This window comes from Strongylocentrotus purpuratus, unplaced genomic scaffold, assembly GCF_000002235.5.
Source record: "Strongylocentrotus purpuratus isolate Spur 01 unplaced genomic scaffold, Spur_5.0 spur5_contig_834, whole genome shotgun sequence".
Taxonomy (NCBI): domain Eukaryota; kingdom Metazoa; phylum Echinodermata; class Echinoidea; order Camarodonta; family Strongylocentrotidae; genus Strongylocentrotus; species Strongylocentrotus purpuratus.
Genome location: NW_022145540.1, coordinates 1,983 through 19,535, shown reverse-complemented (window position 1 = coordinate 19,535; position 17,553 = coordinate 1,983). Strand labels below are relative to the sequence as shown.

At 37.6% G+C, this 17,553-nt stretch overlaps 1 protein-coding gene across 1 annotated transcript; it reads left to right on the top strand.

Moving 5' to 3' along the window:
* Positions 1-4,047: 4,047 nt before the first annotated feature.
* On the top strand, positions 4,048-10,448 carry LOC115923590. The gene is made up of 6 exons (XM_030984579.1): positions 4,048-4,307; positions 5,962-6,006; positions 6,628-8,063; positions 8,342-8,608; positions 9,027-9,518; positions 10,137-10,448. Exons 1-6 carry the CDS (start codon positions 4,145-4,147, stop codon positions 10,446-10,448), a joined length of 2,715 nt encoding a protein of 904 aa, XP_030840439.1. The 5' UTR covers positions 4,048-4,144.
* Positions 10,449-17,553: the final 7,105 nt, after the last annotated feature.

The following is a 17,553-nucleotide window of genomic DNA, read 5'->3' as shown; positions in this document are numbered from 1 at the left end:
ATCTAAATTCTTACAAGGTCAAATTGGCCACTTAAATATATGTTCATTATTTAAAAAAATCATGACAAAATAGATGGGATGCTGTTTCCATTAAACTTGATATTCTAACTTTTAGTGATACAAGATTTTGAAGGTTCCATTTCTGGATACAATATTGTGAGAATGAATAGAAACCGAAATGGTGGTGGGGTTTATATACGAAATTCGATATACCTTTGACTTTGGAAAAAAACATTTTGAAGTTAATTTGAAGCTATTGTGTGCTAGAATACATGTCGATAAACAAAAACCTTTGTATGTGGTTGTATGGTATAGACCCCAAGATTCTAATAAAGAAATTTTAGATCAGTTTGATTTTTGTAATTTTTAGATACACAATCAGTTGATTTTATTGTAACTGGTGATATGATATGTGATGTCATGAAGAATCCACCTTCTTGCCATGCAAAAACATAGCTTTTGTTGGCAAGTGATTTTGAAATGAAACAAGGAAACAAATAATAACTAATAATAATAATAATAATAATTGTAAATTTATAATGCGCAGTTTCTATATGTATATACTCAACTGCGCATGACATATTGGATATTATTATTACCCCTAATACATCTTCTCCTACAATTGATTTACTGTTTTCTTCAAATGATGAAAATTTTCAGTTTTGTGACGTTGTACCCATTTCATTGAGTGACCACTTATTGTTGCTGCAGTTGGCAAAACAAAGTCTCCTGTTTCAAGACATAAATACATCTCGTATCGAGACTTTGACAAAAAGGAATTTCGAACTTTTTTTTACAAATATCTAAAGTATGCATCTTGGTTTAACATTCTTTCCGAAAATGATAAATAGACAGGATTTGAAACTTGGTTGATTTGTTCGAAAAATCATTTTAAATAAACATGCCTCTCTAAATTTCAAACGAGTTAGAAAAAATAGTAAACGATGGATTTATTATAATATCATTTTCTTTGATGCGGAAAGGGATGCTTGCAAGGAGCACATTTCTCTCTGGAAACCTCCGACTGGAATGATTATAAGAAAAGGTTACTTCTTATATACGTAGGGCGAAAAGAGTATATATCACAGCTAATATTTTTTCAGGCTAATGGTAACAGTGCAGAAATGTGGAAATTGTTGCGTAGTAAAATTTAAAAAATGTTTTGTTCAAAATGGTTATAAACATACTGATTCCAAGAAATTGCTAATATATTATTTTCTTTTTCAACTGAAAGATGAAAATCGCTTTGACTCTAAGTCTGTTTCCCTTTCATCAAGTATCTTGCAATGATGTTCTAAAGATTTTTCAAGACATTCCAAAGAGTAAAGTTCAAGGTTTAGATTGTTTACCAACTTTTGTTTTAAAAGATTCTTTGCCATTTGTTGTTCAGTATCTTACGCATATTATTAGTTTGTCTTTGGCAAATGCTTCGATTCCTTGTATAAGGATGGGAGCATGACCGATCCTCGAGAATTACTATATACTCAGTCCTTCCAGTTTTGTCAAAAGTTCTCGAAAAGATAGTCTTCACACAAGTCTATAGATATATTACGGATAATTCAATTTTGTCTGACAATCGATTTGGATTTCGTTCCAAATATTCTACTACATCAGCACTTGTTACAATAATTACCGACAAAATACGTCAACAATTGGACAATGATTTCATCGTTGGTCTTGTCACTTAGGACTTTAGAAAAAAGTTTTGATTTGGTGTTTCATTAATTATTGTTTTAAAAAAAAATTCTCTTGGACTTGATGAGGATATAGCTTAAAAGATGGTTTGAAGATTATCTTTCTTTAAGAAAACAAATTACAATTGTAAGTTGGAGTAAATCATGCCCCGCCTTTGTTACATTGCTGTTCATTCCGAGTTTCTTAATGATATTACTAATGCATAGCGCAATGTCTTCATAATATATGCTGATGACACATGTCTTTACTATGCTTCTAATAACCGGGATGTTCTTGCCCAAATGAAGAAATATCATTGATTTCAAAGTGGCTGAAGTGTAATGAATTGTTGATGAAAACTAAAGGGTTTAAAACGGGTTGATGGATGTAAATATCTATGTGTCATTTTAACACCTTCTTTAAGTTGGGACGCCTATATCTATATTCCATCTCTGAAGAAAAAGATAATTTATAATTTATTGTTTGAAAAGAATTGTGCCTTTTGTGAGCAAGAAAACTGCTATCATATTGTATAAAGAACCTTTTCAACCTCATTTTGATTACTGTTTCATTTATGGTACAATGCTGATATAGTTTTAATCAAGCAGTTACAAGTATTACAAAATCGGGCTTTGCGCATTGTTCTGAAAGTTGATACCGGATTTAGCTCCCATTTGGATATTGATCGCCTTGAATTCCATTTGGAGAAAAAAAAGCTATATGCTTTGTTTTTAAACTATTCCACACATTCGTATCGCATTCGTTAGGCTCCCGGATTTATTTGGAAAGAAAACGTATACTGCCTTAGAAATTCAGACTACACTTTGTAAATTGGTAAACCTAAAACAAATTTTATGCGATTGGGTAGCATTTTTGCCAGTAACAAATTATATCATCAATCGCCATGTCTTTCACGTGATAAGCAAAATTATTAAAAAATTGTTAGAGTAGCTCAAGAGTATAACGGAAGCAATCATTAATATGCCATTTAAAAAATGTTTGTAATGTTTGTAATGCTTTTTACCCAATATTATTATGTATTGTAAATTATGTATTTCTTTCTTACTATCTTTGACTACTCTTTTGTTGCCCCTTCCTTGTTTTACTTCTCTTCACTTTGAAAGGTATCCTATATCTCTATCACTCTTTCCTTCTGCTATATGTATAAAACTCCATAATTGTAACTAAGCAATTAGTTATGGGCCCATGTAATGCTTTATATGTTTTTGAAATACGTTTGTATTGTATTTTTTTCCGACAGGCGTATAGTAATGTTGTTGTCAAATTCATTTGTGTAATACCACACACACGGACATACTGAAAAACGGCCTTTTTGGCTGAAAGTGTGTTTTTAACCGTGTCTGAATAAAATCAACAACAACAACAACTAAAACTTCTTCCTTTTCTAGTCCATTTCACGGTCCTATGCAGTCAATAGTAAAACCAGAAAAGTTGTTCCTGTTGAAATTTTTATTTTGCTGTGTGCGGGACTTGAACACCCTTTACATATTTCCACCAAGTCTGGTGTCAGCGAATTATGACCTTCTGCAAATGGAGACTGACGACCATCACCCTTTAATAGGGACTTTTAGATTTGCACAACGACAACGTAGATTGCTACGATCGACGTCCTTTTAATGCACTGCCTTGAATGGACGTCAAACGTATCAGTCCACGCAAATCTAAAAGTCCCTATTGTCTTGCTTAAGGACGTCAGTTATGTCATTATATATTTTGTTTACCGCTGCCTAAGGAGTTAGACTCGTTTTAAAAGGGGGTCGTGGGTGTACCTCGTACCAAATTATAACTGAAAATTTTCCAACAAAAAGAAATAAAAATGAACTCATCAGATTTATAAATTTTATGCCAAGGGTGATAGGTATTAATTATCATGTTGTAGCATGAGCCTAAAAAGCGGGGTCCTTAATATCAATATGCGATTTACAGCCTGCAAAAAAAAAAAAAAAAAAAAAAAAAAAAAAAAAAACTTGACAAAATATTTTCAATTTTCAATATTTTCACATTTGTATCTCCCTTCGAGCATTTCTCCTTTCCGCCGTGTGATCTTCTATACAAAGTTGGTGACATTTCATGAATTCAAAAGGCAACAGCGACTTTGCTGACGTCTTCTGTTGTTAAAACCTATTGACAGATACAAATGTATAAATTAGAATATTCTGATTCCTCTCTGTATACGTACAAGAAATATTCTATTGTTTTATGAAAATTGTAAATACCAGTACAAAACTGAAGCACGGGGTCGTAAAAGAAGAAAACAAGACAGTAGTATACAAAAAATCTATGTAAGTTATAGACTTTTTACATTGTTACATGATCGACCATTAACTTTATTTGATAAGCTATCACTCACTGCTCACTACAGCGATAACAAGGCCATCTTGTACGTTCTTGCACATTTCAGTTTGCACATCTTCACGATTGTGAGTGTGTTTCAGCGGTTTGCGTTAACATGGCTCTCAACCGTGTCTTGTTGTTGGTTTTCTTGCTTAAAACTTTACCGTTTTGTTCTTGTTCTGATCCATATTGCGCTCTTGATGGTGAAAATCAGTATTCTTATGAGGAGGGTGGTGCAGTAGACGATTACTCGAATTCTTGGATGAGCACTAATACCGGTGAGTTATAAAATAAGTCTCGCGATGTGCCCGCCTCTTGTAAGTGGAAGCTTTCAGACGTGTTTAGTAGAGGTATTACCTCTTGAGTCGCTAACAATGAAGATGTTTGGATAAACAGACTAAGAATATTGGCAGGACCCTGGAGAGGAATTTGGAGAGCCCTTGTATGGCAAGGAGAGGGAGGGAGAAAGAGATAGAGAGAGGGCCTATGCAGAACGCACCATATTTGAAGAGCACATTCAAAGTGGCCTAACCTGTTATATCATTGCACTCTTCTCTTGCTTCCCCCTATATACAACCATTATTATGACCTCAGTACGTTAGTGAATTCACACTGTTATGCGTGTTCCTTTTATTTTAGTTTTACCGTAATTTCAGCTGTATTAGGCCTACCGCTAGAGAAAGTAACCGTCTTTAGGGGCACGAGAAAAAAGAAAACAGACATAAGATCGCAGTTACCCTGAATTTCATATAAGAACTATGTCCCATTTGCAGGCCAAAACAAACGGAAAGGTTAAATTCCAACATATGTTATTACCAATGAAAAAAGGAGTCAGTCACTCAATAGTGTCTGACAGTGAAGTCTAGAGAGTAAACGGATTTCCTTGCATACTTTGAATACTAGGACACTGATAACGTTTAAATTTTACAGATAGGATATACCATGGAGCTTCTACGCTAGTAAATCCATGCTCTATATAAAGAAAAAATGCATTTCATGTTATTTTGGACTCGTTCAAAGGTGAAGAAAAAAATCTACAAATTTATGTAATTCAAAAGTGTAAAAAAATAGAACAAGTTAATGAAATTGAGTACCTGCCTTTTGCTTACGTTGGAATTGTGACATAAATGCATTACGCAATGAACTATCGAGAACTATATTGGTTTATTCAGTCATATCCATGTAAATATTACTTTGTATAACTTAATTGTATTTATATATTTTATAAAGAATATTTCAGGAGGCATGGTATATAGCCTGTTATTGTTCTTTATTTTAGGTTTGTCTATTTTTCGTATTATTTAAATTTATTTATTTATATATTTTTGTTTTGTATCGATCTAATAACAATCCGTATACCGTGTGGCATTATACGTTCACTTGACACTTCAATTGAAATAGAGAGGCTTTTCAGTTCCTATGAAATGTGATATTATATAAGCGTACCAGCATATTATACCCGAACAAAGTGGTGGTTTTCTCTTACCAACTATTATTATCCACGGTAGCTAGAACTGAAAAGTAAGAATAGGAAAGACACTCTGAAAATAAAACTACCAGATAATTTATGTATACGGGCTGAGCCGACCTTAAATTGTCTGGCTTCCAGGCCAAGGGAACATGGACCAATATGGCCTGATCACATTCTCCTAATAAGGTTAAACGTCTAAGCTTATACTTGCAGGTACATAATGGTACATCAAACAGGAGTAGTGAGTGTAACTTCCTCCCATTGCAGTAACTAAAAGGAATACAGAATGTACAAACGAGACAATTTTTGGTTAAACTGTAGAGTACCTCATCATAAGGGGTAATGTAGCCAGCTTTTAACTAATGGTTTAAACAGTTTAATATAAGTGAAGTACTGTAAAAATGGATAAAGACGATAACAGTTGTCTTGTACCATTCTCCTTTTTTCTACTCTCTATTTAGGGCGTAATGACGAAGTTCCTTCGGCATCCATCGTCTGTCCGAACGGTAAGTGACAATGCTGAATATGAGAAGGATCAATGGTTAATATGTAAGCAGATTATTTGCTTACTACTAACTCTTTTTTCTTTAATAAAAAAAATGATCACCAGTATGGCCCTAAAGGAATTGCTTGATAAAAACAACGCACGTTGATTACGTACGGTCGTACCATCATGTTTGTGTGACTTTTATAATCAAAATAACGACCTGAATTTGGAAATGCATTCGTTTGTTCTGTTTCATTCCTATAATTATATTCCTATAAATTCAGATATATTATACAACATAAAATAGTGATGACCCCCCCCCCCCGCACTAACAATACGAGGTTATGATGGCATGACTTAGTTGTAGTTTATTAGTATTAGCGTTGAAGTCTTTCTGCTGGTAAACTGTCTCGTTTCAGGTAATATAAGTCAGTTCCAGAGATAGGGCCTTGTTCAGGTCATAACTTTAGGCAATCCAAGCTCGACATTATAAATCCTTTCTCTTTACTTTTTTGTTTGTTAAACCTCTTTTCAACATCATCACCATTACTTTTTGTCAATGTTCTGTGTTCCTTCTATATGCCTCTTCACGCAAATAAAGCTGTACGATTCATAATTACAATTTCTTTTCACTTTGCAGATGCTGACACCTGCTTTTCTTACTCTTTTACAATCGAACGATGCCAGACGAATTCAAGCTTTTCTCCTGAATTCTACTGCAATTGTGATTCCGACTGCGATCATTTTGAAGATTGTTGCTATGGGCATAGGAACGAGAACGCGTCTATGCGAGCAATAAAGGCCAAGTTCTTCCCAGAAAAGCAATACTGGAGTTGTACCTCGTTCACGATTGGTATTGAATGGTCAACGGCTTGCATTCGTGATGTCCTTGTGGTGAGCATATGTCCATCTTCAGCCAGGACAGACCTTGACTTGGTACAAAGATGTGAGCAGCCGCTTGCGAATGACACTGTCTTCTTTGACTCCAAGGAGATCTTCTACCGCAACAGGTATTGCGCTCTTTGCCACAGCGTGAACTCATCGGAACTCACCCCTTACATCATTTTCACACCTTGTTTGGACAACAGACAAACTGAGAGCAATCTTTGTGGACAACGGCCATTTTTAGTCAATGGAAGCGCCCCTCCACCTATCCGCTGGTGTTTCCATGACAGTGCCATCATATCGCACTGTGATTCACAAACAGGAGCAGGCGTGCCGTGTTTAAACGAAACGGAGAGAGTGATAATCAACGGTAGTATCTACAAGAACATTGATTGTGCAGAATGCAACGGAGTCTCTGTTGATAACAGTTCCAGTCTTAGAAGCAACTGTGAATTTAATCTCAATGGCCTAAGTATTCCGATCAATGTTCCTTATAACCAGCCAGCCTTCGAAATTACCTATTTCTACCCTCAGCTGCAATGCATGAATGGTCTTCAATTGTCTGGTACTGAATGCGTTCCAGAGGTCGGCTCCTGGCCTGATTGCAGGAACAGAAACATCATCTTGGGTGTCATCACCAACGGATCTCTGCAGTGCTTCGATGGTTTCGAAATCCTGAAGATTTGGGCGTACAACAACTATCCCAATACCACTATCTATGAACTGAAGGAAGAGGAATATGACGGAAGTAAAGTAAACTTCATGATGTTTCCAGCAAACATCGTACCGCAAAAGACCCAACTAGAAGGCTTCACGGAAAGCATACTGGGAGAGAAGCGGGGAGACTGTTGCCGGGACAACAACATCATCATTTATGAAGTGTGTGACATTGAATATGAATTATCCACTGGCAACAATGCCAATCTGACTCGGATAACCGACGATATCGACTTGTTTGAACCTGTGCTCATCAATGGAACAACGTACATCATGTACAATCACACTACCTTTGTGACGCCATTGTACTGGGAAAATAATACTTATTACAGACGTCTTTCAAGGGAGTGGAAATTCCCCATAGAACAGTCCTTCTCGCTTCATGGAGAGATTGTTGACATCGACACTTGCGCCTTCATCGTTGTTGGAAACTCTCTTATTACCGAAAACGAGCGGAATAATGTTACATACTTGGTAGGTTAATAAAACTTTTTGTTTTAAATTTCACTATTGATGACAAACTATCGATGTCATACCCAAAAACTTTTGCATGATAAACCAGTGTCATATGTAACTCAAATTTAAATATGATATTAAACGTCAAATAATTGTAACCCTCGCGAAATATTGAAGAAAACTGTTGATCTTGTAAGTTAATCACCTCCAACAATTTATCCCCTTGAAAAAAAAACGATTTACATTATGCTTTATTTTCGTCATACATGTACATTCAAATATCTTGTCACTCTCAGATATACCAGGACATCCCATTTCCTCCAGAGAGCTACATTCGTTACCTGAATGGCTCTGTCCGTCTCTGCTGGACTGGACCCGATCCTCCAGAACCTGTCGGCATGTTCGAGTACTCCAAAGGGCAGAATATACTGAACCTCATACTCGCTATACTGTCCTCCATCTGTCTCTTGGCGACGTTGCTCACGTACTGTATCTTCAAGCCTCTGAGGAACCTCCAAGGCCTATCCATCATGAGCTTTGTGTCGGCCTTTTTTGTTGCGCAGGTTAGTGCCAGGACTGTGTGCCTTTATTTTGTTTAAATTAATTTGCCGACCAAATGCAATGTAATTCTCAAAGCTCACACCTGCCTTTTGAGATTTCTCGACAAAGACCCCTGACTTACTAGGCCTTGTATTTCGATTTAACTTCTCAAGTTTGAGTTTAGATAATAATGAAAATAGGAGCAGTGCAGTTGCAGATCTCAGTTTTCCGTTCTTGCTTACAAATTCTGAAATTCTTCTTGAGATACGTGTACAGTATATTCGAATTGACAACCTTGTTAAATGTCAAGTCCGTTTGTTACAGTTTCTACTTAAATAACATTTCACTATCCCTCGTACGTTGACGCGTGCAATGACCTGTCGAAGATTTCTCCATGCAGAGTTTTTGTAAAGGATCATAAATATTCTTATTTTTCCATAGGTGATGCTCCAGTTCATCGCTCCTAACATGATATCTTTGCCAACTGTTTGTACGATAGCAGCTACCATCGCTCATTATTTCCTCCTCGCTGTCTTCACATGGACGAACATCCTGGCGTGGGATCTTGTTCGTCACTTCGCATCCTCATCTTTCTTACCAAAGAGACATGGTGAGATGAGACGTCTGATCGCCTACCTCATCATCGGCTGGTGTCTTCCTCTCGTCATCGTCGTTCCCTGTCTGATTATTCAAGTTCAGAACCCTTCGCTGTTTCGCTACGGCAAGATCGGGACATCGTGCTGGATCTACCAAGCCAGGGCTATCGTGTTGGCTTTCTTGGTACCTTTCGCCGTCAGTTTCCTCGTCAATATCGTTCTCTTTTCGTTAACTGTCTACGGTGTTCACAAGAGCAAACGTGATTCAAGTGCTCTGCACGAAGGTGCTCATGAGCGACGGAAGGAGCTCTTCCACGAACTGGTAGTTCACTTTAAGGTTTGTTCATAATCTACGAGCCATTATTATGTATTAAAACATGAACACCTATCACCAATGAGCATGAGCGTAAATCCTTACGTAATACCTATTGTTAAGTGAGGTATATAAATATTCCTAGCCAGGCAATACAGTGATTACTAGAAAACCATATCATACAAATGCAAGAGTCACAAACACTATTATGTTTCTTCCAACTTTGTTGAATGGGCATTTCATGACATAGCATAATTACTTTTGGACAATTCCATCCGGACAGACTATCACTGAACAACTCTCACCATTGGTTGAATATCCCGGACAATTTTCACCTTGATTAATAATCTGGGAAAATTACCCCCGGACAACTGAAGTATTAATCGATGGTAACATCTTTGTCTCTAGTTTTTCTCATTTCTTATTTGTGATGGGAAGTATTCCTAAAGCATGGCTGTATCTATATACTTCTTCCGATATACATGCTATTTCTAATACTACCGCCTCCTATACTCCTGTACAAGTCATGTATTTTGTCTGTAATCTCACACGAACTTATTTGTGTCGGATTTTATCTTTTTATGCGTCTCTCTCCCCTCTTAATTCACCATCGCATTGTCCCTCCTTCTTAAAACCGTTCAGATATCATGCCTGCTTGGTTTTGGATGGTCCTTCGGTTTCATCGCTGCGTTTGCCCAGGCTGCTGCTGTTTGGACAATCTTCATCATCACAAGCTCTCTGCAAGGGGTTTTTGTCTTCGTCTTCTTCGGCGCTAACCATCGGGTGAGAGGTCTCTGGCGAAAGAGAATCCGTGAATCCAAGTCAGAAGGGAGAAGTACGAGTACACAGGAACCAAATCTACGGGAACCAGTCGGACGAGAGACAGGAGAGGAAAAAGATAACAGCGTCGGGTTCAGCCCCGTCAGCTACACAAGTCTAAGAGTTTCTCAGTGACTTAGACTTAGACAACCCGTAGATTAGAATACTTTGTTTGGAATTCCTCCCGGAAAGTTTAGAGATGATCGGAAATATTGTTTGCCTCATGATCAAACCTACTTTGCCTGATGTTTGTTACCTATACTTTTGTCTATACTAATGGAATGTGTTGATTTGGTTTGAAGGGCCAATGGTCCTTGTCAACGTTCCTTGATGACTGAAAAATACAGTATCTAGTGATAGAAAGGCCGAAAGCAGTAAAATACAAGACATAAGCGGATAACTTGTGAGGCCATTACAGATGATTATTGCAAGATTCTGTGCTTTAGGGCTTTGAAAAGATGGCGGAAACTATGGAGGAATATAATTATAAAGTGGTGTGTTTCTGTATCAATAATGCATAAATAAATGTATATAATAAGCCACTTTGGAGATCCTATCTGCGCATCGGCAGGTAAAGGTCATTTGTACAAAAATATAAAACCATCGACTGCTGGATACGTGTTCATTAAATTTATGTAATCACCATTCACTTATGCACCGGTGGTACATTCTATGATCATACACAGATGGAATTATGCTGTCCAAGCGGGCAAACAAAGGGTATTCATGAAGCACCACCAGCATTTTGGCAGTGATTATCCTAAAATGCACGGAGATGGACGTCTCCATGTGAAAAAACCTCTGTAGATTTTGGGGGTCATTTTGTACAAAAGTTAACTATAGCCTATAGAGGCTTTTCGGTTGTGTTGACGCCAGTCGTCTTCAAGTGGAAGAACTAATCAGGATTAATTTTCCAAACGGCTGATTTAAAGTAAAGCGAGCCCCGATTCGCCATTTGGTAAAGGTTCAACCATAACGTGCCATATACTCCCGTTTTAATGTTTATAAACCCCTTCCAGATTTTGGGGGAGGATTAAAAAAAGAAGACTGCCTTTTGAAAAGAAATATACTCTATATAGTTAATTGATGCATATATATAGTTGATGCACCCCTGTGTGTTCTAGGACACCTACACCCTGGACATCCATCCCCGGATAACCACCCTCTAGGACAACTACCCCCTAGGGCAACCATCCTCTAGGACGACTACCCCCTGGGACAACTACCCCCGGACAGCTACTCCCTAGGACAACTAACCCCCGGACAACTACCACCTGTGGACAACTACCCCTACGACAACCATTCTCTAGGACAAATATCCCCGGACAACTATCCTAGGTAGTTATCCCTAGAGGGTGGTTGCCATAGGGTAGTTGTCCTTGGGGGTAGTTCACTGGGGTGGTTATCCGTTGGTGGATGTCCAGGGGGTAAGTGTCCGGATACGACCATGACTGAAAGTAAGTACATACTATTTTTGCTTACTTTCTTATGAATTATAATAATATATAAATGGAGTGGTATGTGCATCACAATCACGTTCGTCTGATTGTTAGCTTATTTGTATATTTCTCAATAAATTTACCTCCTGTACTCAGGCGCGTACGCAGGGGGGGGGGGTTTGGGGGTTAAACCCCCCCTTTGGAAATTTTTTGTGTGTAAACCCCCCAAAAAAAACCTAAAACCCCCCCCCTTTTGGATTTTTTTTTTTTTTTTTTTTTTTTTTTTTTTTTTAATTATTAAAAAAAAAAAAAAAAAAAAAAAAATATTCCCATGGCCGACCTAAAAAGGTGACCTTACCCCCCCCCCAACGGAGCAAAATGTCAAATTTCCAAATTTCGAGACCAAAAAAAAAAAAAAAAAATGTCCTCTTACCCCCCCCCCCCCCCCCCCCCCCCCCCCCCCCCCCCCCCCCCCCCCCCCCCCCCCCCCCCCCCCCCCCCCCCGCTTATTCAGCGGTCGGCTGAGTCGTTGCGATTTTTTTGGGACCAAAAAAAAAAAAAAAATGTGTCCTCTTACCCCCCCCCCCCCCCCCCCCCCCCCCCCCCGCTTATTCAGCGGCTGGCTGAGTCGTTGCGAAATTTTCGGACCGATTTATAAATGTTAAAACCCCCCCCTTGAAAAAATCCTGCGTACGCGCCTGCCTGTACTTATTCAAAAGTATGGAACAAGTTATAATCCTGGAACACAGTGTCATCGAGACTTATCAATTAAGACACAACTTACATCTGACAATCCAATTTTCTAAAATAGTGATGGTGGAGGGGGGGGGGTATAATTCTTAAATTTACCCCTAAAATTAATATCATGAATGTTTAACTAAAATTCTTCCAAGCGAGAATGAAACGCTCCAATCCCGAAGTAAATTCATACATTTTTTCCTCCATTCTGTGCACAATCAATATAAATATTAATACATTCCAAATTTATTTAGTTATTCGCCACACCTTCATTGCGTAATATCACAATCTGTCTCCATGTGTGCAATTTTAAGACTTGTTTTTTAAATTCACAGGCTGGTTAAGATCATAAGTATGCTGAGTGTCAAATGTGTCAATTTCTCTGAGATTTATGGGTTACATGTCGTTTTTTCCGAAGGTTCGTATTTCCGAAAATAAAATATAAACAATTATTCATTTTCACCATTAAAGTTCTTATAATATTTTATCAAGTTGAGATATGATTCAAAGCACTAAGTGACATTAAAGGGCGGGAGTGGTTTATTCTAAAACGCTCAAGAGATGCCTGAAATACAGGCGCGGATCCAGGAGACTGAGCGTGCCTCCCCCCTCCCCCCACCTCCCGTTAATAAAAGAAAGAGAGAGAGAGAGAGAGAGAGAGAGAGAGAAGGAAAAGAAAGGAAAATGAAAGAGGAAAGAAATGGAAAGAAATAAGAATATGAAAAAAAAGGGGGAAAGAAGGAGATAGGGGGCGAAAAGGGCTTTGCTTCCAAGGCTGCAATTGCCTCCCCCCCCCCCCCAAGCTACAGCGGTTCCAACGCCTAGGGCTGGGTGGATGCGGAAGGTGTGCGCGCGTGTGTGTGTGTGTGTGTGTGTGTATGTGTTTGTGGTGGATTTAAAAAAAATCAGGGTCCTCAATATCAATAGGCGATTCAACAGCCTGCACAAAAAAAATAGAAAATCTTGCCGACAGAATCTTTTCAATTTTCAATATTTTCACATTTGTATCTCCCTACGAGCATTTCTCCTTTCCGCCGTGTGATCTTCCATACAAAGTTGGTGACATTTCATGAATTCAAAAGGCAACAGCGACCTTGCTGACGTCTTCTGTTGTTAAAACCTATTGACAGATACAAATTTATAAATTAGAATATTCTGACTCCTCTCTGTACATGTACAAGAAAGATTATTTACATTTATGAAAATTGTAGAAGAAAAAGAGCGGGGTCGCACAAAAAGAAGAGAAGTCAAAAGAGAAGTACAAAAGGTGTAATATGTACGTTACAGGATTTACCATTTCAGGTATCGCTTACTGCACACTACAGCGGTAACAAGGTCATCTTGCACGTTATTGCACATTTTCAACAATTATAGTGGTGTTTTTCGTTGTTTGCGTTAAAATGGCTCTACATCGTGTCTTGTTGTTGGTTTTCTTGCTTAAAACTTTACCGTTCTGTTCTTGTTCTGATCCATATTGCGCTCTTGATGGTAAAAATCAATATTCGTATGAGGACAGTTCAAATGGTGCAGTAGACGTGGACTTGTATTCTTGGACGAGCGCTACAACCGGTAAGTCATAATGATTTTCGCAATGTGCCCGCCTTTAAAAAGTAGTAGCTTCCAGACGTGTTTAGTGGAGGAATTACCACTTGAGTCGATAACAATGAATATGTCTGGATTTATAAACAGACTACTACGAAAAATAAAGGACCCTGGGAATTTGGAGAGCTCTTGTATGGCAAGGAGGGGGAGGGAAAGAGATAGATAGAGAGAGAGAGAGAGAGAGAGAGAACGCACCTCTTGTATCATTGCACTCTTCTCCTCCCCCGGCCCCCTCCTCCTCCGACGGTCCCCAGGCCCGCCCCTGTACTGCCATTATTATGACCTCAGTATTTCAGTGAATTCTCACTAAATAATTGTGCCCGTTTCTTATTTGCTCTGCGCGTGTTGATATTACACGTTTTATTTTAGTTTTACTGTAATTTCAGCCGTATAGGATTGCAAGAGAAAGTAATCACCTTTAGAATTAGAGGCTCGAGAAAAAAGACATGGGGTCGTAGTTAATTAGTTAGCTTCTAACTTCTAAGTAGTTACTCTGAATTTCTTGTAAGAAAGTGTGTCTAAAAATAATGACTGGTAAAGTGAGTTATATAATATTTTTGGACAGCAAGGAAGTCAAACTATGTTCTTTTGTGAAAATAAACCCCTTGGGAAAATGTAACTTCCTTCGGCGGTCCAAAAATGTTATGTTCACTGTCGCTCATAAAGTTGGAATATTTTTGTTTTACCCCAATTTATGGAATTATTTTAAAAATAATTTAAAAATAATAGATCTAGATAATAGTATACATCTCAATTTTATTGAATAATAATTGGACAATGTGTGTTTTGCGTGACTGCTAAAGCATGTATATGCTACTATGCTTATCAACTAGGGGACCTACGTCCTTAAGTCATAATGACAGTAATGAGGATTAATGCCCCACAAAAGGGCACTAATATTGCACATCGACACGGTTTTGATCCTGGAGCCTCACGGTTACGAGGCCATTGCTTTGTCACTGACCATGACTGTATATGCAGCGGGGGCTAGGGTAGGGGCAGTTTCCATAAATAAAAAAAACAAAGAAAATGCAAAAAATTTCAATAATTTATTGCATTTTACCCCGGTTCCCAACATAAACAAATCCTGTGTGTCCATGCCTTGAACCATAATGCATGGGCGTCCAGATGACATTTAAGTAATCTAAAAGTGCAATAAACTTGAACAAGTTCATGAATTTGAGTACCTGTCTTTTGCTTACGTTGTAATTATCACATCAATGCAAGAACTCTCGGCTTTATCATTCATAACCAAATTTATATTCATTGGTAATTACTTGTATTGTCATATTTTGTAAGCAAATATTTTAGGAGTTATTGTTTATTATTGTTTTATATCTTAGTTGTGTCTATTTTTGGATCATTTCTATATTTATATATATTTTTAATATCAATCTGAAAACGAACCATATAGCGTGCAGCATCAGACTTTTACTTGATTCAAATGAAATAGAGAGGCTATTCAGTTCCTATGAAAATGTGATAGAACATGATCGTACAGCATAATTATACCCGAACAAAGTGATGTACACATTAAGAACCATGGTGGTTTTCTCTGATCAGCTATCATTATCCACGGTAGAACTCAAAAGTAAGAAGATGAAATACACTCCAAGTCTTATAAACGTACTGCACAAAGTCATCAAAGGAAAACTCACTCTGAATTAAAACTACGTGTACCAACGGTTTTATGTCTGGGCTGAGCCTATAATAGCTGACGCACAATGCCATTAAAAATGCTTTTCATATTAAATTTGTTTAAATGAATTGTGCAACATGCAAGTACAGTCGCATTAAGCTTAGCCTCGCTACCATGATTTTTTTCATAAGTTTTCTGGTCTAAATAATGCCTTAAATGTCGACCTCAAGGTTTATTCATCTTCTCAGAGATCCCTTATTTGCGCAGTGCAAATATTATGACATTGCAACTGATTATTTCTAATTTCCTTTTTCTAAAATCAGTCAAACGAAGGGACTATATTATATCTTTGAACATAACCCCAGACATAAAAGCCCTAACTTTCCAGATGTTATCATTCATACCTCTTTAGAATATAATAATAACAACAGTGGGTCTTTGTATGGTGCTCATGTCTGTCTGACTTGACACTCCGGGCGCTCCCCAATATGCCTACTGTTTAATTATATGGTTCGATACGTGACTTTAGCATCAATTTGCAGCGAGAGAGAGAAAGGAAAAATGAAATGACAATAGGAAGGTATGCCTATGCATGCCTGCATGATTTAAAATCATAACGAAAAGTTTGTGTAAATATACCGAGTACGTACGTGGTAACCCCATTGAGCCCAAAGAATCCGTCAAATATCTAGAAGTTTTTGTAGATAAACAGTTAAAATGTGACATACATATTGAGAATACATGTACAAAGGTTTCTAAATTGGTTCGATTTTTAGGACGTGTTCGGCATTATATAAATGTTACAAATTTGAAAATAATGTATAAAACCCTTATTTTGCCTTTGCTCAACTATTTTGATAGAAATATACCAATCAATTCCAGAAGCTGCAAATAGGGCAATTCGAGTTATCCATATCGGAAATCCCTATCGACATATCTGTGATTACGAAATGCATCAAGTGATTGACTTTGATGCATTAGAATCACGAAGAAAAAAAACATTTGACTCTCATGACCTCTAATCAATTCATAACTTGACTGCACCATATTTACATGAAATGTTTGTATTCGCTCAACTGGAGACCTAACCCTCACAAAACCAGAATGTTTAGTTACCGAGGAGCATTCCACACCATATTATTATGTTACTCATTTAATATACACTGTTGGTCATGAAGGTGGATTTGTTTTAACCCGATTTATGAAAGGATTTTGACAAGGATGTATTTCTAATAAATCTAGATAATAGTATACATTCTCAGATTTTATTGAATAGTAATTTGCGAGTGTTTGTTTTGCGTGACTGCTGAAGCATGTGTATGGTACTATACTTATCAACTAGGGACCTACGTCCTTAACCTGACAGTAATAAGGATTAATGCTTCACAAAAGGGCACTAGTATAGCTGATGGACACAGTTTTTATCCTGGGGCCTCACAGTTACGAGGACATTGCTTTGCCACTTAATCATGACTGTACGCAGCGGTGGCTAGGGTAAAAAAAAAGTAAAAAGTAAAGTAAAAAAAGAAGAAAAGAAATGCAATAAATGATCAATAATTCAATGCATTTTCCTCCGGGCCCCAACAGGAAAAATTCTGCTGTACGGCATGCATTACAGCTCAAGGCATGGCCACACAAATTGTTAAGAATAATATTGTTTTTAAATAAGTGCACACCTGACTGCATCGTTTATGGTTTCTGTTGCAGTCGCAAGATGAAGCACAAAGTTTAATTAATATAAATGCACAATGGGTTGGGTTTCTTGCTGACAGTTTTGATTATGCAGGACTTGGGAACGATTGGCAAGCTCAAGGAGAAGGAT

Bases quoted from the DNA above. Each gene is read 5' to 3' on its own strand.
- LOC115923590 (XM_030984579.1), top strand. From the start codon at position 4,145: ATGGCTCTCAACCGTGTCTTGTTGTTGGTTTTCTTGCTTAAAACTTTA. The intron at 6,007-6,627 runs GTAAGTGACAAT...TTCACTTTGCAG, and splicing joins ATCCATCGTCTGTCCGAACG to ATGCTGACACCTGCTTTTCT. The intron at 9,519-10,136 runs GTTTGTTCATAA...AAAACCGTTCAG, and splicing joins AACTGGTAGTTCACTTTAAG to ATATCATGCCTGCTTGGTTT.